This window comes from Mauremys mutica, chromosome 7 (assembly GCF_020497125.1).
Source record: "Mauremys mutica isolate MM-2020 ecotype Southern chromosome 7, ASM2049712v1, whole genome shotgun sequence".
NCBI classification, from domain to species: domain Eukaryota; kingdom Metazoa; phylum Chordata; order Testudines; family Geoemydidae; genus Mauremys; species Mauremys mutica.
The window spans coordinates 46,831,252-46,852,822 of NC_059078.1; the positions used below are offsets into that span (position 1 = coordinate 46,831,252).

Consider the following 21,571-nt stretch of genomic DNA (forward strand, 5'->3'; position numbering starts at 1 on the left):
CTGTGAGTTGAGGCAGTCAACTTATAGGACTGGTGCATCAGGAACCACATAGCATTCATGTCAACATATCTTCCAGGGGCACAGAATTCTCTGGCAGGCAATCTCAGCGGACATTTCTCCACAGACCACAAATGGGAGTTATACAATTCCATCCTGAATGAGAGATTCACCCACTAGGGAACACCATCCTGGGACCTGCTCACTTCCCAGACAAAGAAGAAATTCAGAGCAGCTCTAGCCAGGGATTCTAAGGGGGATGCCCTTCTCCTGTTCTGGGCAGACTATGTGAAGTACACATTTCTTCCCATTCCACTACAACTACAGGTTGTAAGATTGACTCGAGCTTTCTCATAATGATTGTCATTGCATCCAACTAGCCCAGACAGTTCTGGTTGTCCGATCTTCTACAAATACCAGCCCATCTTCCCATCAGCATCAGAGATCTGTTGACCCAGGAAAACAGCACACGCAGACAACCCCATGCAAACTCTGTGTACCTCACTGGTATGGTGTTTGAATGGGCATCAGACCTAGAAACTTTCCTGTTCAGAGAACATCCTGGCTATTCTCAGTCAAAGTAGAAAAGACTCCACCACAAAATGCTATCTGGCTAAATGGAGATGTTTCTCCACCTGTGTGCAACAGAACCATTTCTGTTCAGGTGCTATGGTCATTCCTGTTGTTCTTGATTACATGCTTCATCTTAAGATGTCAGGCCTTTCTGTTACCACTCTGTGGGTCCACCTAGCAGCAATCAGCGCCTTTAATCCTCCAGCTGAAGGATATATTTTTTCCCCCTCACCAGTGTTTTCCCCAGGAATTGAAATTAGGGGGGGTGTTCAAATTTAGGGGGTGTCAGGACCAATGAGATATATAAAAGAGATATGAATAAAGTAAATGTTTTGTTAGGATAACGCAAGTTACACCAAAACATATAACAGGTCTAGATTTCTAAAATCATATATTTTTTAAAAATGTATTTAAATTGACTTTTGAAAAGTAAGCCATCATGGGATAAGAGGGAAGTCCTCTCATGGATCAGTAAGTGGTTAAAAGATGGGAAACAAAGGGTAGGAATAAAATCAGTTTTCAGAATGGAGAGAGAGAGAAATAGTGGTATCCCTGAGGGGTCGGTACGGGGACCATTACTGTTCAACATACTCATAAATTATCTGGAAAAATGGGTAAACAGTGAGGTGGCAAAATTTGCAGATGGTACAAAACTATTCAAGATAGTTAAGTCCCAGGCAGACTGCAAAGTGTTACAAAGGGATCTCACAAAACAGGGTGACTGGGCAACAAAAATGGCAGATGAAATTCAATGTCGATAAATGCAAAGTAATGCACATTGGAAAACAATCTCAACTATATATACAAACTGAAGGAGTCTGAATTAGCTGTTAACACTCAAGAAAGAGATCTTGGAGTCATGGATAGTTCTCTGAAAACATCCACTCAATGAGCAGCGGCAGTCAATGATTCCCAACATTCTGTTTGCTTTTTTAAAAAGACTAGGAGTACTTGTAACACTTTAGAGACTAACAAATTTATTTGAGCATAAGCTTCTGTGGGCTCTAGCCCACTTCATCGGATGTAGCCCACAAAAGTGTATGCTCAAATAAATTTGTTAGTCTCTAAGGTGCTACACGTAATCCTGTTCTTTTGCAGATACAGACTAACACGGCTGCTACTCTGAAACCTTTGCTTTTTTAAGAAAGGGATAGATAATAAGACAGAAAATATCATATTGCCTCTATATAAATCCATGGTATGTGTACACCTTGAATACTGTGTGCAGATCTGGTCAGCCCATCCCAAAAAAGATATATTGGAAATGGAAAAGGTACAGAGATGGGCAACTAAAATGATTAGCGGTATGAAACAGGAGGAGAAATTAAAATGACTGGGAATTTTCAGCTTAGAAAAGAGATGACTAACGGGGGATATGATAGAGGTCTATAAAATCTTGACTGGTGTGAAGAAAGTGAATAAGGAAATGTTATTTAATCCTTCGCATAACACAAGAACTAGCAGTCACCCAATGAAATTAATAGGCAGCAGTTTTTTAAAAAAACAAAAGGAAGTACTTCTTCACACAACATAAAGTCAACCCGTGGAACTCTTTGCCAGGGGATGCTGTGAAGACCAAAACTATAACAGGATTAAAAAAAGAACTAGATAAATTCCTGGAGAATAGGTCCATCAGTGGCTATTAGCCAGGATGGGGAGGGATGCAACACCATGCTTTGAGTGTCCCTAGCCTGTTTGCCAGAAGCTGGGAATGGGCGACAGGGGATGGATCACTTGATGATTACCTGTTCTGTTCTGAAGCACCTGGCCTTGACCACTGTCGGAAGACAGGATACTGGGCTATATGGACCATTGGTCTGACCCAGTATGACCATTCTTATGTAAAAATTAATTATAATAATAAAAATGTTTAGTACAGAAACTCCCCAACATAATGACCTCTCAAGATAGCAACAATGTGAGATAACAACCTTGACAAACACTGCATTTTAAAAATCTTGGCCTAGTAGGAAACATATTTATATAAGTTTCCATTCCCAGTCACAAATCTAGCATTCTGGAGCAAAGTCACTAAAATATAGTCCAACAAACAAATGTTTATTTAATGTGCCCCTTATTTAAGCCGTCAGAGGTGCTTTCAAGTGAGTACACCTCCCAGGTGGAGGGCAAGAAGGCACCTTGCTTGTTCCTCCAGCTGCTCACTGTTCGCTCTGGCCACGGCTGTTCGTTGTGTCACTGTTCACTCCACCACTCTGTTGCCAATGGCCCTGCGCAGTCACCTTCTGCTGCCACCTGCCACTGTGACCTCTGTGAGTTGGTCTCTTGAGGTTCCACCCAGCTCTCAGTGATTTCAGCTGAGCTCTCAGTGGGGGAACCTCGCTGCTAGTGCAGTCTGGGCTGTCTTTTACACAAAAACACTGTACCCACAGGAACACTGTCCCCACAGCAGTACTAAGCACTTAGACCTGATTATCAGTGATTTCAGCTGCAATGGTCACTTAACAGAACAAAAGACTATCTATGGAGCCTAATAAGCTCTGTTTTTAAACAGTGGAGAGGGACAGGTCCACACCCTCTCTTTTGATGCCCTCAGTCAGCACAGGCTAAGTACAGTTCTACTTCCCTTTACTCATCCAATAAAAACAACAACATTTAATTCCCAACCTCACCCCTACCCCCTGCATTCAAGTGATTTGTAACCCAACCCCAGCCAAAATCTATCACTTGGGCAACAAAGCTCTGTTTGCTGGATACCTTGGTAGATTAGGTGTGAATGTAAATACAATCTGGTCCTGAAGCCTTTCCCCCCAGCTCATCATTAGCTGTCAGGGAGAGCTCATTTAGACTTTGCTTACAAATCATCAATTGAAATTATTAGGTTGGCCAACATCACTGAAATGAATGCACTGACTTTGTCATAAAAAACAACAGCTGTATAAGGAAGCTAGTCTATGTTCATACTTTTCAAATCTATTATACTTTCAGATACACATATTTTATCATACACTGTATATGCTTTTAAAGTGTGTATTAATGTTTCAATTTCAATTGATATTTCCAAACAGTCACTAAATTGGCATGTTTCAGAGTAGCAGCCGTGTTAGTCTGTATCTGCAAAAAGAACAGGAGTACCTGTGGCACCTTAGAGACTAACAAATGTATTTGAGCATAAGCTTTCATGGGTCCACTTCATCGGATCCATAGAATGGAACTTATAGTGAGGAGATATTTATACATACAGAGAACATGAAAAGGTGGGAGTTGCCCAACCAACTCTAAGAGGCTAATTAATTAAGATGCGCTATTGTCAGCAGGAGAAAAAAAAACTTTTGTAGTGATAATCAAGACAGTTTGACAAGAACGCATGAGGATTCTTAACATGGGGAAATAGATTCAATGTGTGTAATGGCTGAGCCATTCCCAGTCTCTATTTAAGCCTAAGTTGATTGGATCTAGTTTGCATATTAATTCAAGTTCAGCAGTTTCTAGTTGGAGTCTGTTTTTAAAGCTTTTCTGTTGCAAAATTGCCACCTTTAAATCTGTTACTGAATGGCCAGAGAGGCTGAAGTTTTCTCCTACTGGTTTTTGCATGTTATGATTCCTGATGTCAGGTTTGTGTCCATTTGTTCATTTGCGTAGAGACTGTCTGGTTTGACCAATGTACATGGCAGAGGGGCATTGCTGGCACATGATGGCATATATCACATTGGTAGATGTGCAGGTGAACGAGCCCCTGATGGTGTGGCTGATGAGATTAAGTCCTATTATGGTGTCATTTGAATAGATATGTGGACAGAATTGGCATCGGGCTTTGTTGCAAGGATAGGTTCCTGGGTTAGTGTTTTTGTTCTGTGGTGTGTGGTTGCGGGTGAGTATTTGCTTCAGGTTGGGGGGCTGTCTATAAGCGAGGATGGGTCTGTCTCCCAAGATCTGGGAGAGTGAGGGATCATCTTTCAGGATAGGTTGTAGATCTTTGAGGATGCGCTGGAGAGGTTTTAGTTGAGGGATGAAGGTAACGGCTAGTGGCGTTCTGTTATTTTCTATGTTGGGCCTGTCTTGTAGTAGGTGACTTCTGGGTACTCTTCTGGCTCTTTCAAGCTTTTTTTTTCACTTCAGCAGGTGGGTATTGCAGTTTTAAGAATGCTTGATAGAACTCTTGTAGGTGTTTGTCTCTGTCTGAGGGATCGGAGCAAATGCGATTGTATCTTAGAGCTTGGCTATAGACAATGGATCATGTGGTATGTCCTGGATGGAAGCTGGAGGCATGTGGGTAAGTATAGCGGTCAGTAGGTTTCCAGTATAGGGTGGTGTTTATGTGACCAGGAGCAGGGAGCCCAGGGCCCTTTAAATCTCAGCCGGGGCCGGGATTCAAAGGGCTCTGCGCTGTCCGATGCGGCGGGGAGCCCAGAGCCCTTTAAATCCCAGCCGCGGCCGGGAATCAGAGGGCTCTGGGCTGCCCGCAGTGGCAGGGAGCCCAGAGCTCTTTAAATCCCAGCCGCGGCCGGGAATCAGAGGGCTCTGGGCTGCCCGCAGGGGCAGGGAGCACAGAGCTCTTTAAATCCCAGCCGCGGCCGGGAATCAGAGGGCTCTGGGCTGCCTGCAGCCGTGGGGAGCCCAGAGCCCTTTAAATCTCAGCCGCGGCCGGGAATCAGAGGGCTCTGCGCTCCCCGCTGCAGCGGGGAGCCCAGAGCCCTTTAAATCTCAGCCGGGGCCGGGATTCAAAGGGCTCTGCGCTGCCCGCTGCGGCGGGGAGCCCAGAGCTCTTTAAATCCCAGCTGCGGCCGGGAATCAGAGGGCTCTGGGCTGCCCGCAGGGGCAGGGAGCCCAGAGCCTTTTAAATCCCAGCCACAGCCGGGAATCAGAGGGCTCTGGGCTGCCGGCAGCCGCGGGGAGCCAAGAGCCCTTTGAATCCCAGCCCCTGGCCGCTGATTGCCCCCTCCCCAGACCCCTGCCCCAACTGCCCCTTGGGACCCCAGCCCCTATCTAAGCCTCCCTTCTCCTTGTCCCCAACTGCCCCCTCCTGAGACCCCACCCAACTTCCCCCCAGGACCCCACCCCCTACCTGTCCCCTGATAAACCTCCTGGACTCCCATGCCTATCCAATTGCTGCCTGTTCCCTGACTGCCCCTCCGAACATCTGCCCCATCCAACCCTCCCTGTCCCTTGACTGCTCCCCGGAACCCCCTACCCCTTCTCCAACCCCAAAACCGCTTACTGTGCCACTCAGACCAGCGTGTCTGGCTCCTGCAGCTCCAGACAGTTGCTGCCATGCTCCCCCATGGAGCCCACAGCCCTCTCCCACCCCCAGCACCTGCCTTCCAGATTTGAACACCTCAAAATTCAGGGGTGCTCAAGCTCGGTTTGGGCAGCTTTTACTTCATTTCTCCCAAATCAAATATACTGATCCACTGTAACTTGCTGTAGAAAAAGTAGGATAAAATTGAGCAAGAAATGCTTATTAGGACTGGAATTGCTATTTTCAACAGCCATTGCCTTTTTGTTTGTTTGAAAGGAAGACAGTGATATTGCATTGGGAAATTCCCCATAGAAAGAAAGAGTGGAACAAAAGAATAATAAAGGCACCTCAACTTTTCCTCATTTATGGAGGACAGTCTTATAATATGCATCCAGATATCCTCCAATCACACAAGCTGAAAATTGTTCCACTTTACTGCAGCTCTGTAACCATATGGGAACCAATCCTGTCTGTGTTTTGTGCACATCCGAAATTCCTGCTGAATGACCCGCCCTGGGAGCGAGTTACCAGTGACCCAGGGTTGGGGCGGCAGGAGGTGGGGGGGCACTAGAGGGGGGGAGCCCAGGGCTGGGGCAGCAGTAGGGTGGAGGGAGGGCACTGGTGGGGAGGAAAGGGGGAAGCCCAGCGCTGGGGTGGCAGGGGGTGTGTTTGTGGGGCGGGAGAGCCCAGGACTGGGGCAGCAAGAGGGTACGGGGGGAGCCCAGGGCTGGGAAGGGGGACAGCCAAATTTTTTTTGCTTGGGGCAGCAAAAAACCTAGAGCCAGCCCTGCCGGGTTCCCCCAGCCGCCGGAGCCCCGGGCCCTTAATTTGACCCTGAGGGCTCCCAGCCACCTCTTTAGCTGGGAGCCCCTGGTTGATTTAAAATAAAGTATCACCTCCCCACCCCCAACCTTCCTTTTTGGCCCACAGCTGTTTTGGTGGGGCGGCGCTGGGGAAGGAGGGTTTGTTTCCGCAGGGCTGGGCGGCCCTCGGGCAGGGTGTTTCCTCGGGCTAGGAGGTTTCAGCCCTCAGCTGTTTTCTTTGGAGGAATGTGACCCTCGCCGCTTTACGAGTTGTGCAGGCCTGGTCTAGGCTGAGGTTGATGGTGGGATGGAAATTGTTGAAATCATGGTGGAATTCCTCAAGGGCTTCTTTTCCATGGGTCCAGATGATGAAGATGTCACCAACGTAGCACAAGTAGAGTAGGGGCATTAGGGGACGAGAGCTAAGGAAGCATTGTTCTAAGTCAGCCATAAAGATATTGGCATACTATGGGGACATGCAGGTACCCATAGCAGTGCCACTGACTTGAAGGTATATATTGTCCACAAATGTGAAATAGTTGTGGGTGAGGACAAAGTTGCAAAGTTCAGCCACCAGGTTTGGCATGTAACTAGTTCACAAAACTGGGGGGGGGGGGTTGGGAAAATTCAGGGGGGGTGTAGGGAAATCACTGCCCCTCACCCTACATTAGTCAGATTTCTGAGAGGCCTCATTAGGGCCTTCCTGAAGCCAGCACCACAATGGGACTTCAGTCTTGTACTTTCCACACTGACCAGACCTCCCTTTGAGCTGTTGTCACTTGTTCCATGTCCCACTTCTTCATGTAAGTAGTCACCTTCCTAGTCGCCATCACATCAAGGAAAAGGGTTAGCGTATTAGGAGGGCTGATGGCAGACCCACCATATTTCATAAGAAGAAGGTTTCTTTTAATCTCCATCCAAAATTTATTCCTAAGGTGATCTGAGTTCCACATGAATCAACTGATTTTCTTTACTAACCCTTATGCTTCTGGGGAAGAGAGGAGATTTCACTCTCTTGATGTCGGATGAACTTTGGCTTTTTATCTACAGAAAACAAAACCAATTAAAAAACTTCTAGGCTTTTTCTTGCTATAGCAGAATGAACATGGGAATAAGCATTATTTGCTCAGACACTAAGTAGATTTCTGGATGTATCCTTTTTCTATATCAGTTGGATCATCTCACTTCCCCTGAAAGGGTAAGAGCCCATTCTACTAGAGCATAGGCAACTTCAGCATCATTATTTGGAGATGTACTTATTCTGGACATTTGTAAGGTGGCTAATTGGATTTTCATCCACACTTTCAGAAGGCATTACTCCTTAGTCCAGATCTCTTCTGCAGATGCAACATTTGGAACAGCAGTGTTAGTATTCTACTACTCTCTGAATACTATTTACTAATCACCCATGTGTGGAATACACACAGGAACCAGCACTCGAAGAAATGAAGGTTACTCACCTGAACTGGAGGTTCTTCGAGATGTTTGATTCCTATCTGTATTCCACTACCCACACTTCTTCCTCTCTGCTGCGGATATTGTCTGATTTGCAGTAAGAGGAGGAACTGGAGATTTCGGTCAACATCACCTTTATGTCCTCAGATCAGAGCACAAGGAGAGCATCTGTCTAGGTGTGGACCAACAGACACTGCTTGCTTACAAAGCACCAATCTCAGATGCATGGAGCCCATGCATACCCATGTGTGCAGTACAAACAGGGTCATGACCTCCTGTTATGGGTGATTAACCTTCATTTCAGGCTCTCTCAAAACTCAGGCAGACATTCCTGCATTGGTTACACCTGGGTCACGTTGTCAAGGTTTTCTGCACAATTGTAGTAGCTAGAGACTTGCAAGGAATCTGAAACTGGAGAGCAATTGAGAAGTCTGTCCAGGCATTCTGTCTAGTCATTCACACACGTCAGTGGAGGAGGGTGCACCTCACACTTTGGGGAACACTATTTTACAGGAAGCAATGTGTTCCTGTGCTGTGTGCCCACTCCGATACTCAAGTTTGGGGAACAGGGTCATAGCCCTGCCCAAGCCCATACGTCCTGTCTCCTTGGGTGAGTCTAGTGCTGCCAGTAATGTTGCACTCATGCAACCCTTGTTCTCACATAAGTGGAAATAACGGGATTATGCTGGCCCTTTTACAGCGATTCAAGGCTGGTGGGAGACTCCTTGAGCCCTCTCCCTTCTCTCTGCTAATTTGTACAAGACTGTCTGTCTTGTGGCCCAATTATTTATAAATGTGATGTTATTTTAAAAGCATTAACACCATTACTTTGCCTTTTCTGTTTTTTCTGTTTTTCCTTTGGCTTTTTGTATTCAAAGCATGTATCTTGTACAGGAAAAAAGGGAGGAATAGTGTTTATATCATTTTGGACTGGCTGGATGGACAGAGTAGCTCAATATGTATATTTAGTACACCTTTTTTTTATACTGGCAGAATCATTGCTGTCATTCTTTCTCCTGTGTACTGTCACCAGGGAGAGAATGCAATGACTGAACAGATGCTGTGTGCTATATGAAAAACAAAATCTTCTCCAGGGCATTCATCTGCCCTGGAATTCATTTCATTTCTTACACATTCTGAGAATCGTTTCTTACCCATTCTGAGAATGAGATGTAAAATTTGCTCCCTTCTTAATATTTGTTTTGCTTTGCTAGGGTATCTCTATAGTTCAAACTGTATAAAATTCATTTTTCATTACTTAAAGTAATAAACTGCAGTTGTCTTCTCTATTTTGTGTGTGACATTTCTCACTGGTTTGTGTTTTTGGAAGTCCATAATCCTCTCTATATAGTGCTTTTATAACCGAAAGGAAAGTTATACCTGTATATTTTCAAGTCCTTGTGTTACTCCAGTCAACAAAACTAACATTTTATTCTTCCAGATATAATAGGTATTTCTTCTTCAAATAGTGTCCCTATGAGTGCTCCACTGTAGGTGTGCATGTGTCCTTGTGCTGCTGATTGGAGAACTTAGGTAGCAGTGTTCGTTAGGCCCGCATATGCGCTGACCCCGTGCTGTGCCATGAGGCTAGTCAGCGCAAGCAGGCTAACCACCTCAATTCCTTCTCAACCACGCCTGACAAGAGACATAGCAATTCACAGTCGATTAAAACTATCGCTTTAATTTACATATCTATAGTTAATCTCCTAGTTATAGTTCTAGTTGTAGTTTTTTCTGTTTTCTAATTTTACCCTTGAAAATTAAAATTAAAAAGAAAAAGACTTTAATTTCTTTTCTAGCTCTTTTTTCCCTGCTGGGGACCCTTCCATCCAGTGGGGTATGCCCAGTTCACTGGGCTTTAAGGAATACCTCACTTGCAAAGAGACAATCCTGATTGCAGACAAGCACTCAGTGCATTCGCTGCCTCGGAGAAGGCCACATCCAGCAAAAGTGTGGTTTCTGCCAATAACTCTTTCCATAATCTCATATGGACCGAGAGCTTGACAGAAGGTCATCTTCTTGGCGGCTGCTCTCAGGCCTGAATCACCTGGCAGACATGAGTCTTCCCCTCAGCCCTCTACATCTAAGGGTGGTGGATCGAAGAAACAAGCCGCAGACTCCTCTCATAAATAATCTAAGAAATGAGTGGGAAGTCTCCACATTGAGCCCTGACATAACTGTAAGTAGCGCCTACCTGCAAGAAGGCAGACAAAAAATTCTATGTGCCTGCCAAGGAATTTGAATTGCTTTTTTACCATCAGCCACCCAACTCCATCGTGATGGACGCCATCAAGTCCTGCAGCTGAAAACACCAGTCGAAGGCTACTCCCAGTGCCAGGGATTGGAAGTGCCTGGACCTTTTTAGAAAGAAAGCGTTCTCTTCGGCCACTCTTTCATTCCATATTGCCAGCTACCAGGCCCTCACAGCAAAGTATGACTACATAAACTATTCAAAACTGAATGACTTTATTGAATGGGTGCCAGAGTCACATCATGACCAATTTAAGTCCTTTGTCCAATGGGCCAGTTAGTGGCAAAGACATGGGTGCAGTGTGCCCTCAGTGCAGTCGACACAGTGGCTAGCTCCATTTCCACGGCTGTGGTGGTGCAACGGGCATTTTGGCTCCACCTGTCAGGCTTCCCGAAGAAGGTACAGTCTATGGTGGAAGACCTCCCACTTGAGGGCACAAAGCTCTTTGCCGAGAAGACCGATGCCTCCCTTCACACCTTGTAGGATTCTAGGGCAATTTTCTGATCACTGGGCATCTATATGTGAGGACAAATAAGATGGTTCAGTCCCCAATCCCAGCACAGACCGCACACATATCAGTACACAGCTCAAAGCTACTATGAGCCGAGGAAGAAAGGCAAATTCCCCATATGTAAACCATCTGTCCCACTGTCTTCTTCATCCAAGCCCTCTACGTCCAAACACTAGTATTGATGGGCAGGTCGAGGCAACGTTAGACCGCTCTTCCCGACTAATTCCGCAGATCATGGCTTCACACCCGTGGCTACCCATTGTCAGCATTCAGCAGTGCTTGGGGATGCTTAACAACAGACCGATGGATCTTAGAGATCATTTGAACTGGATACTCCATCCACATTACCTTCCCTACCCCCTCCACAACACCTTTCCATGTCCGTCTTCAGGGACCCTTCTCACGAGAGTTTACTGTGAGAAGAGGTAGATTGTCTCCAGTTACTAGCCATAGAACCGGTATCTCAAAATCTAAGAGGCAAAGGTTCTACTCTTGTTATTTCCTAATCCCGAAGAATAAGGGATGTTGGAGACCCATACTAAACATCAGAGCTCTCAACAAGTTTGTCAAGGCTCAAAAGTTCAAGATGGTCACCTTAGCAATGATTATTCCAGCATTAGAGCAGGGAGACTGGTTTTCAGCCCTCGACCTTCAGGACACCTATTTTTCATATTTCCATCCTACCAACTCACAGGCGATTTCTCAGATTCACTCTGGGACAAGACCACTATTAACACAGAATACTTCCCTTTGGGCTATCATCAGCCCCAAGAGTGTTTTCGAAGGTCCTCTCAGTGGTGGCTGCTCAACTATACTCCCAAGTGATCATGAATTACCCATACTGGGATGACTGCCCCTTCAAAGCCTCCAGGAGGCTCAGTGAGTCACCAGAGCTGCAATGTACTTATTTATGGAACTGGCCCTACAGATCAACACCCAGAAACCTACCCTCACTCCAGTGCAATGCCTGGAATTCATAGGTGCCAGCCTCGATTCATTACAGGCCAGTGCTCTCTTACCTCAACACAGGTTCCTCTGCCTGGCCATGCTCATAGAGGTTCAGAGCAGCCTGTGAATATCAGACAGACTTGGCCTCCAACTCTTGTGGGACATATGGCAGTGGGCATGGCAGTGATACTACAAGACAGGCTTCATGTGCAACACTTTCAAATGTGGTTCAGTTCAGTTTGCAGACCAAACGGACAGACTGGAGAAGCCCCTTTCACCACCCGCTAGGATCAAAACGTCCCTAAACTGGTGGAAGGACCCAGCTAACATTTGCAAAGGGATCCCCTTCTCGCAAGCCCCACCATCATTACTTCTCACCACCAATGCACCACTTTAGAGTGTGGTGTGCATCTAAACAACCTCACAATACAAGCAAGTGTTCACCGGAGGAGATTATGTGCAGGGATATCTCCATAAGTTAAGAGCGGTCAGGAACGCCTGTGCCCTTTTCCTCCTGCTGATCAAAGGATCACACACAAAGATCCTGATAGGCAACATGGCCTGTATGTACTATATCAATAGATAGGGGCGAGCCAGGTCTCCCTCTGCTGCACAGAAGCAACGAGGTTCTGGAACTGGTACATCTCTCATGATGACATGCTCTCTGCTGCTTACCTCCCAGGCACACAAAATTGAATAGTGGGCAGTGTCAGTTGCAAATTCCCACACGACCATGAGTGGGAAATAGATCCAACAATACCTCACGACCAATTCCAATGTTGCCACTCCTCTGAGCAAGAAATGTTAATGCTAGTGCTCCAGGGCAGGGGTAGGATAGTATTCCCTGGGTGATGCTCTCCTCCTCCTCTGGGACAGTGACCTTCTCTATGCCTTTCCCCATTTCACCTACCGTAAAATGTCCTGCTGATAATAAAACAGGGCAGGGCTCATGTCATTCTGATTGCTCCTACTTGGCTGAGACAGACTTGGTACCTTTACCTGTCACAGCTTGTGATGTGTCCGCCAGTCCCTCTCCCAGACATTCCACACTTCCTCTTGCAGAACAGAGGACATATCCTACATCCCAACTTGGCGGTCTTTGCCTCAAGGCGTGGATCCTGCTTTTTTCTAATACCTAGAAAGTTCCTGTTTAAGAGACGTACAAAAGGTTCTATTACACAGTAGAAAGTCCTCAACACGACATACTTACCTGCAAAAATGATCTAGGCTCCAGATTTGGTGCACATCTCAACAAATTTCTCAAACATCTGTGACTTTTCCACATATCCTAGACTATGCATTGAACCTAAAGAGGTCGGGACTCTCTTTGAGTTCTCTCAGGGTCCAGCTAGTGCAGTGTTTCCCAAACTTGGGATGCCACTTGTGCAGGGAAAGCCCTGGTGGGCTGGGCCGGTTTGTTTACCTGCCCCGTCCGCAGGTCCAGCCAATCACTGCTCCAGGCCAATGGGAGCTGCAGGAAGTGGCGCGGGCGGAGGGATGTACTGTCCGCCGCTTCCAGCAGCTCCCATTGGCCTGGAGCAGCGAGCTGTGGCTAGTGGAAGCCGCGATCGGCTGGATCTGCTGACACAGCAGGTAAACAAACTGGCCCATCCCACCAGGGGCTTTCCCTAAACAAGCAGCGTCCCAGGTTTGGGAAACACTGATCTAGTGGCTTTTTACCAACTTGTAGAGAGGTACTCAGCGCTGTCACACCCAATGACTAAAACAAGGGTCGGCAACCTTTCAGAAGTGGTATGCTGAGTCTTCATTTATTTACTCTAATTTAAGGTTTTGCGTGCCAGTAATACATTTTAACATTTTTAGAAGGTCTCTCTCTATAAGTCTATATTATATAACTAACTATTGTTGTATGTAAAGTAAATAAGGTTTTTTAAAATGTTTAAGAATCTTCATTTAAAATTAAATTAAAATACGGATCTTATCAGTTTAGTGCAGTGGTTTTTAACCTGGAGTGCATGCCCTTTCTGGGAGTGCGAGACATGCAAGATTTTTTTAGAAGGTAAATCATTGAAAACACAAATTAAGCACAGGCAGATAAGTACAACTCCTGTGTTTCATCAAACCTATGTATTTATTAACATTATACGTTTTTAACAATTACTGTAATATACAAACAAAGTTTATAAGTTTTCAAGTTTTTAAGCTAATTGTAGTGTAATTTTTGATAAGGGGTGTGAGAACATATTTTGAGAACTCCAGACCATCAGTGGGCTGAGCGGGGCTGAGTGTAGTGTATTAAATTGCTCCCCATAGCAATGTGCTACTTATGGTGTACTACTTTGGGCTGCCCGTCCTGATGCTCTGAACAGCATGGTCAGGGAACAGGGGTGGTTGGATAGGTGTGGGAGTCCCAGGGGGCCTGTCAGGGGTCGGGGCAGTCAGGGGACAGGGAGCAGGGGGGCTTGGATGTGGGGGGTGTCCCGGGGGGAGCGGATGGGGTGGGGGGTCCCGGGAGGGGGTGGTCAGGAGACAAGGAGTAGGGGGGGTTGGATGGGTGGGGAGTTCTGAGTGGGGCAGTGGGTCCTGGGAGGGGGCAGTCAGGGGACAAGGAGCAGGGGGGTTGGATGGGTCAGGGGTTATGAGGGGGGCAGTCCGGGGGCGGGAAGTGGGAGGGGGTGGATAGGGGGCGGGCTGTTTGGGGAAGCACAGCCTTCCCTACCCGGGTGTAGTGTATTAAATTTCTCCCCGTAGGAATGTGCTACTTACAGTGTACTACTCACGGCTGCCAGTCCTGGTGCTCCGCAAGTAGCACGTTCTTACTGGGAGAAATTTAATACACTATACCAGCGGACAGAACTCCAGACTGGTGGCGGGCTGAGCGGCTCAGCCCACCGCCAGTCTGGGGTTCCGGCCGCCGGCTCCTGCCAGCCGGGGTCCCAGCTGCCGGCCCCGCTCAACCCGCAGCGGGCCTGGGGTTCCATTCACCCAGGCCAGCAGCGGGCTGAGTGGGGGCGGCAGCCGGGAACTCAGCCATCGTGCCAGTAAAAATCGGCTTGCGTGCCTCAGGTTGCCGACCCCTGGACTAAAAGTTTCCTCAGGGGTATAGTAAACCTCTTCCCACAACCTCAACTTCCTACCCACATGTGGAACCTAAACTTAGTGTTGAAGGACTGACTAGGCCTCGCTTCAACCCCCTGGCCACCTGTTCGCTGACATACCTGTCAATGAAAACAGCCTTCCTGATAGCAATTACCTCGGCCAGGAAAATAGCAGAGATAGCAAACCTAATGGTGCATCCCCCCATATGATAATTTTTCCAGAAAAGGTTACACTCAGTCAGCCTTCAAAATTCATCTCAAAGGCAACCTCTCCATTTCACATGAATCAACTGATTCACCTTCCTATCTTCTACCCCAAGCCTCACCAGGACAACAAAGAGGCTATATTGTATAACTTAGATGTTATGCAATTAATTAGATCCCCCATTCCACTGGCTCTGTGTTCCCCCATTCCCATTTTCCCCCATACTTGGGTCCCCCAATCTCTCCCCCACCAGGGGTTCTGAGTGCCCCACATTATCTCCTCACCCTATACCAGCATCCTCCATTCTCTCCTCTATGTCAGGGTTCTGTGTCCGCAGATCCCTCTCTCCCTCATTCTCCATCCCATGCCAGGCGCTGTTTGTTTCCCACCATGTTTTGTCTGGGTGATAAGTCATTCATGATGTCATCATGTGAAACTCTTGGGAGAATGAGCAGAGATCAGATAAGGTATTGTTATGTTGAAAGTCATTAATGAGTGCCATTAGTTTATTCCTTATAGACAATTGCCGAGTGCTTGAAACTGTGGCAGTGCTAATCAGATGGCAGGGACTCCATGTGACTCCTGTTTTCTGGTTTACCCAAAAATTAATAGAATTCTGGCCACTGATACCTAGAACAGTCTTTGAAATTTTTGAATTTATCAGATAGGACATTCAAAAGTTACTGCATTACAGACTGACAGAAAAATGCTATCAAGTGGGTAGTAAGGTCTTCACAAGCTCGGCCAAAAAATTTAGCATCTCGTGTCAAATCTTTTCTTCATGGCATTATTTTAACAGTGGAATTACACAGACTCTTCAGACTTCCCATATGGTTAAATGATAGAAATATTTTGTTTTAGACTACTTCTAAATATTTTTTTAAATGATTAATAGTATTTTTCCTGTATTCTTCCTCTAGTTTGAGGATTGCACTGGGGCTGAGACATATGTGTCTAGAATTATGCCTACAGTGAAGCAGCAGTGCACATGTTCAGAGGCAGAAACTTTTACAACCAAAAATTTACATGTTGGTTGAGTTTAGTCAGGCAGGAGCTGAATGGCGGTTTTGTGGATCTCAGTGGTGCTTACATTGAGACTGAGACACCTGAGTCCCTTTATTGATATGTCCCCATCAATATTTGTTGCCTGTATTTGTTGCAGGCACTGTGAAGAATTATTTTGTTGTGATTTACTATTGCTTATGTTGGTACTGATTTAAATGTTTTTCATTCTTTTGATTGTGATAGACAAGTTTTGGGGACCTTTGCCTGTGTTTTTAGTTTATACTAGGTACTCCAATTAAATCCTGGACCTTAGTACCTTAAGAGTTACAGATGTCACTTTAAAAAATGTTTGGTATGAGCTGAGCTCTGCTGCCAGCCAGTGAAGTCAATAGAAGTAGCATTCTGGAGCTATTGAAGTCAATGGCAAAACTCCCATTGACTTCAGTAGGGCCAGGATATCACCCTGGGAGTTTTACCATTGACTGGTAATGAAGAAAATTTATTTTACTATGAAGATTTTATGCCATTAAGAAAAAAAATGCTAAAAATACAGTTTTAACCCCCTGATGCATATACTTACTTGTAAGTAGTCCCATTGAAGTCAATGGGATTCTACATGTAAGTAAAGTTATGTACCCGCTTAAGTGTTTGCAGACAGCCTTCTACTAGTGGCATTAAAAACAAACAATAGTTATAATTTAGTGTATTATACATTTTAATCTAAAGATGCTATAGAGCAGTTTTTCAAATTAGTTTTACAAACACTGAACCTGATTTAAATCAATTATTGGCGGGCACGGGGAATCAAGTGATTTAAATTGGGTTGTTTTAAATTGCTCCATCCTGAAGGTTAGGTACACTTTCAAGGGTAGGATGGAATTACATACATATAAATTCATGGGTTTTTTCCTTCTCTTTCTGTGATTTAGGCCTCAGGCAAGAAAACCGTACCTAATTCTGCCTCGTGGTCCATGTACCTTTCTAGTACTGCTAAAATGTTCAAGGCCACAGCAATTAGCATATAATTCGATTTCAAGGTTTACAGTTGATTGCCTTTTTGTGGCCATAATACTTAAAACGGAAGCTGTTGTAGAGTATTTTTTACTTATTGAAGCAAAACAAACTGTAGAAAAAAGGGAATTGAATGACTGTGACAGCTTGGTAAAGGAACCTGGAGTTTGTATTTATTTATTTTCTGGAAGCATCATGACATTGATACATACATGGGGAAAAGAATGATTCTTATGTGAGTTGTTTTTTTTCTTGGATAATTGATGAAAATCTCACTTTATTTTTTTAATCTCTCTCCCCCCCGCACCTCCAAAATGTACTTTTACAGAAGCATAAGATAGATCTTTTCTACAAACTGCGCCATGTGATGAATGAACTCATTGACCTGCGTAGACAGCTACTGTCAGGTCACTTGACACAGGATCAGGTACGAGAAGTCAAGAGACACCTTACAGTGCGACTGGACTGGGGTAATGAGTAAGTACAAATACCATCTGAGTGCCATCTATTTTAATTAATATGGAATGTTTTTTGTGTAATGGAATTTGCAAACTGTTGAACTATCTTCTAGTTGTTGGCAACTGAAACCAAATATCACTTTTTACATTCTGAGTTTACGACGTACCTCCTCCCCCATAGATATACATAATTAAAAATTGTAAAAATGTATGATTTGCTTCTACCATTCATTCCTTTCTGAAGGAGTCTGTATTTTTCAATGTGTTTTAGGCCTTATTGCTTAAGTTGTACAGTGAATATTAAATCTGAGGTAGTCTATACATTGTAATTTATCTGCATTATTATTAATATTACCATTTTGCCATTTGAAAAATTGTTACTGTCAGTGGAACAACTGTACAGCTTTGTTGTTAGGCAACACTGTAGAATAGCCAGAACTGACACTGTCTGATCAAATGATTAACACTGTGGAGTTGAGGATTATAGTATTCAGATTTAATTTTGTTTTAGGTCTTGTAATCCGTATAATTCTCTGCTGATGGGTTCTCAGATTTTGTGCCCTGATTATCAGTCCTGTTGTAAAGAAGTGACCATGTGAATCTTCTTTTTATGGAGCCAAAGGGATTTATAGTAATTTAGAGTTGAGTCTGGAATTATAATTAATTACTTAAAAAAAAAACACTAGCCCTATCCCAGAATCGATTCTTTAAAAACAACAAGTAAAAAGCTTAGCTTGCCTAGTTCTAAGGCAAAGTGCTGTGAACAGATATGTTATGCGTGGCATGCACATGACCTTTTAGGAGGAAATGTCACTCTCCTTAGGCTTACAACAACCTTTCGTCCACCAGGATGTGGATACTTATAATTAAAGTACAGAGTAAAATTCTGTGTAAGTTACCAAAAACAGAAAAATGTCAGTTTTTCCTCCCTAACTTACTCTAGTCATGTCCACATTCCTTGAGCACCTGTGTCAGGACTCCCATGGAGAAGAGTACTGAAATGAACTGACAAAAACTCAACTGGCCCCTCTTGTTAAATTAATATATTACTCTCTTCTTAGTTGAAAAAGAGGCTCTGAAAGATGTAGACTAACAGAATTACTTAAGTGATTGTCTTGCATTTTAACTGCCACTAATGTAAATGGAACCCAATAAACCATTGTGATGCTTTGGGATTCAACCCAGACTAGTAAAGGGCTCTTTCACCACCTGCCCTGCAACTCTAGATGCCTGAAATGCTCTTGCTGTGGCTCACAGCCCTGACAACAACAGCCAGCAGACAAGCATGCAGGTCACACCCTGGTTTCCATTGCTCAGTTACTTTTGAAAAGTGACCCCATAATGGTCCCTTCTGACCTTAAGTCTATGAATCTATGAAAACCCCAACACCCTCCCATTTCCGAATATCCCCCAAATCATCTGCTAATGTGGCAATCTGCTGAGGTTCCCAGAATTGTGAACTACTGTGTTACCCCTCCCAGCCTCAGTAAGTGAGAGTTTTTCTACTGCTAAGCTGTGTGACAACTCCCTGACACACCAGCTAGTCTGTCTGGCCAGTAAACCCTTCAGGACACACCTTGTCTTGCATGTAACAAACAGTGAACCCCCACCTCCCAAGTTCCCCAGAGATGTCTCCATGCCATGTCCAGCCCTCTCCTGGAATACTCTCAGAAGTTCATAAATTTGCTACTCCTTTAAAGAGATTATGCACTGCAGTTCATTAATTTAATTAGAGTGTGACAACACTCTTATTTCAATCATAGCACTGAATTGGCTTTTAGTAAAAGTAAAACACGTTTATATAACAAAAGGACATCGGATTAAGTGATACCAAGTAAAAGGAATAAAGATTAAAAAGGGTTAAAAGCAAACAAAAGTAAAAATACATTTCTAAGGCTAAAACTTATTTTCAGCAAGTTACAGTTTTTGCCTAAGCAGGCTTCTCACCTAAATTCAGGTCTCAAAAACTTCAACTCACTTGTTTGAAGGATCCAACATTCCATGATTTCAAGAGCTCTGGACCCTTTAATTTCCCAAGTGATGGATAATTATGAGGGTTCTCTCCCCATTCTATTTATAGTCCAGTAAACCTTTGAAATTTATTATTTGACAAGTAAGCCCAGACAAAGCTTCTCTCTCCTCCTGGGATGTAGATGCCATGCTGTCTTCCTAAAGTTCATTGTCCCTACTTCAAGAGGCAGGAAGACTTTCTGTTGTTATTCCCTGCCTATTGACTTCCCATCATACAGAAATGGGGCTTCCATTGTTTTGATTCCATAATGCTTAATTTACACTGGAGACAGGTAGGTAGCTGTCTTCCCTCCTGGCAGGGAGAAAACCTATACAGGTCTGTCACATCTTACGCGCATTTAACATGTGTGATTTCAGCTTTGCGCGGTCTGGAGAAAGAAAAAAAATCGGGCGATTCCACCAGTGTGAGACGCGAATCTGCTGTTCCCACTAAAATATTTTTTGGGGGGGACTTGACAGCAACAGCATATCTTTAGGCCTGTGATAAGGGACTCCCTGTAGACGGGCCGGACTCACCCCCGCGGCGCCTCCTGCTGGTTACTCTGGGAATTAGCTCTTTTCAGCACCAGAGCGCCCTCTGCAGGCTGGTGATCCACCTGTTCTCAGGCTCCCGTGCCCCTCCCTGGACCCGGTGCCCCTTTTCTCCGGGGTGCTGCCCCCTGGCAGTAACCCCTTTTCACTCTGGGCTTCCCCCTTTGTCTCAGGGAACCCCCACCCTCTATCCCTACCTTGCCTTAGTATGTGGCTACTGTCAGTCATTGTCTAGCCCCACACCCTGGGGCAGACTGCAGTATCAGCCTATTCATCATTGGCAAGGAGGGTTTGGACCTGCTGCTTGGCCTACCCCTGGGCTGCCCTCTGCAACCCCCAGTACCCGTTGGCCTCGTGCTAGGCCGCAGCCTGGGGCTTTCCTGGCTAGAGCTCCTCAGCTCCTCAGCCTTTCCCCAGCCCTGCTTCACCCTACGTACTTATCTCAGCTCCTAAGCAGCCAGGCCCATCTCCCTCTGAAGGCAGAGAGAGACTGTCTGGGCCTCTGGCCTCCCTGGCCTTCTTATAAGGCCCTTGGCTCAGTTTGGGGCGTGGCCCCAGCTGCAGCCACTTCCCCAATCGGCCCAGCCTAGAGCAGCAGCTCTCAAGCCCTGCCAGGCCGCTTTTAAACCCCTCAGGGCAGGAGCAGGGTTTCACTCTGCTACACTCCCGTACAGTAACCCTGGAGGATTGGCAAAAAAAAAAAAATGTTTAAATAGTGTGTCTGCCCCGGAGTGAGTGTGAGATGGGAGAAGCGAATCTGCTGTTCCCATTACAGTACTCAGTCCCCCTGTGCCTCTCATACTGTGTGCATCTTGCCGTGCTGAGTGAGATTCTGCTGTGCCTGTACTGTTTAAAAAGACAGTACGTATTTTCGTACTGTATAACATGGCCCCTAAACGCAAGTCACCTACTTCATCTGGTGCTCAACCGAAGAAACAGCAATGTGTTCCAACGCTGGAGGAAAAACTGGCCGTGTTGGACTTATTGAGAGATGGTATGTCTATTGCCAACGTGGTGCGTAAATACGGCCGCAACGAATCTAGCATCCGTGCCATCAAGATTCGAGAGACAGAAATTCGTCAAGCCGTGGCATCAAGTGCTCCAGTAACTGCTAAGGTGATGAGCCAAGTGCGTGATAAGACTTTAGTGAAGACTGAAAAGGCATTAAAGTTATGGCTGGAAGACATGAACCGTAAACGTGTGCCTATCAATGGCAACATGTTGCGAGAAAAGGCTCTTAGCATCTATGCGCTGTTTAAACCTCCCGCCGAAGAGGGACAGCCTTCTGATAAGAAGGAATTCAAAGCCAGCCAAGGTTGCCTTAAGAGTTTTAGGAACCGCTTCAACCTCAAAAATGTGCAGACTACTGGTGAAGCGGCATCTGCCAATGAGGACGCAGCAAAAGCCTACCCCGAACAATTAAAGAAAATCATAGAGGAAAGGGGCTATCTTCCAGAACAAGTTTTTAATGCTGACGAGACTGGGCTCTTTTGGAAAAAAATGCCCACCCGCACTTACATTTCAAAATCAGAAAGA

At 45.3% G+C, this 21,571-nt stretch overlaps 1 protein-coding gene across 1 annotated transcript in view; it reads left to right on the top strand.

Annotated features, from left to right (window-relative positions):
• Nucleotides 1-21,571, top strand: part of DOCK3 (dedicator of cytokinesis 3) — a 641,328-nt gene that overhangs the window by 236,389 nt on the left and 383,368 nt on the right. Inside the window, exon 6 of the mRNA XM_045024316.1 lies at nucleotides 17,344-17,492. Coding sequence (XP_044880251.1) covers nucleotides 17,344-17,492 — 149 coding nt within the window. The remainder of the gene's footprint in view (nucleotides 1-17,343; nucleotides 17,493-21,571) is intronic.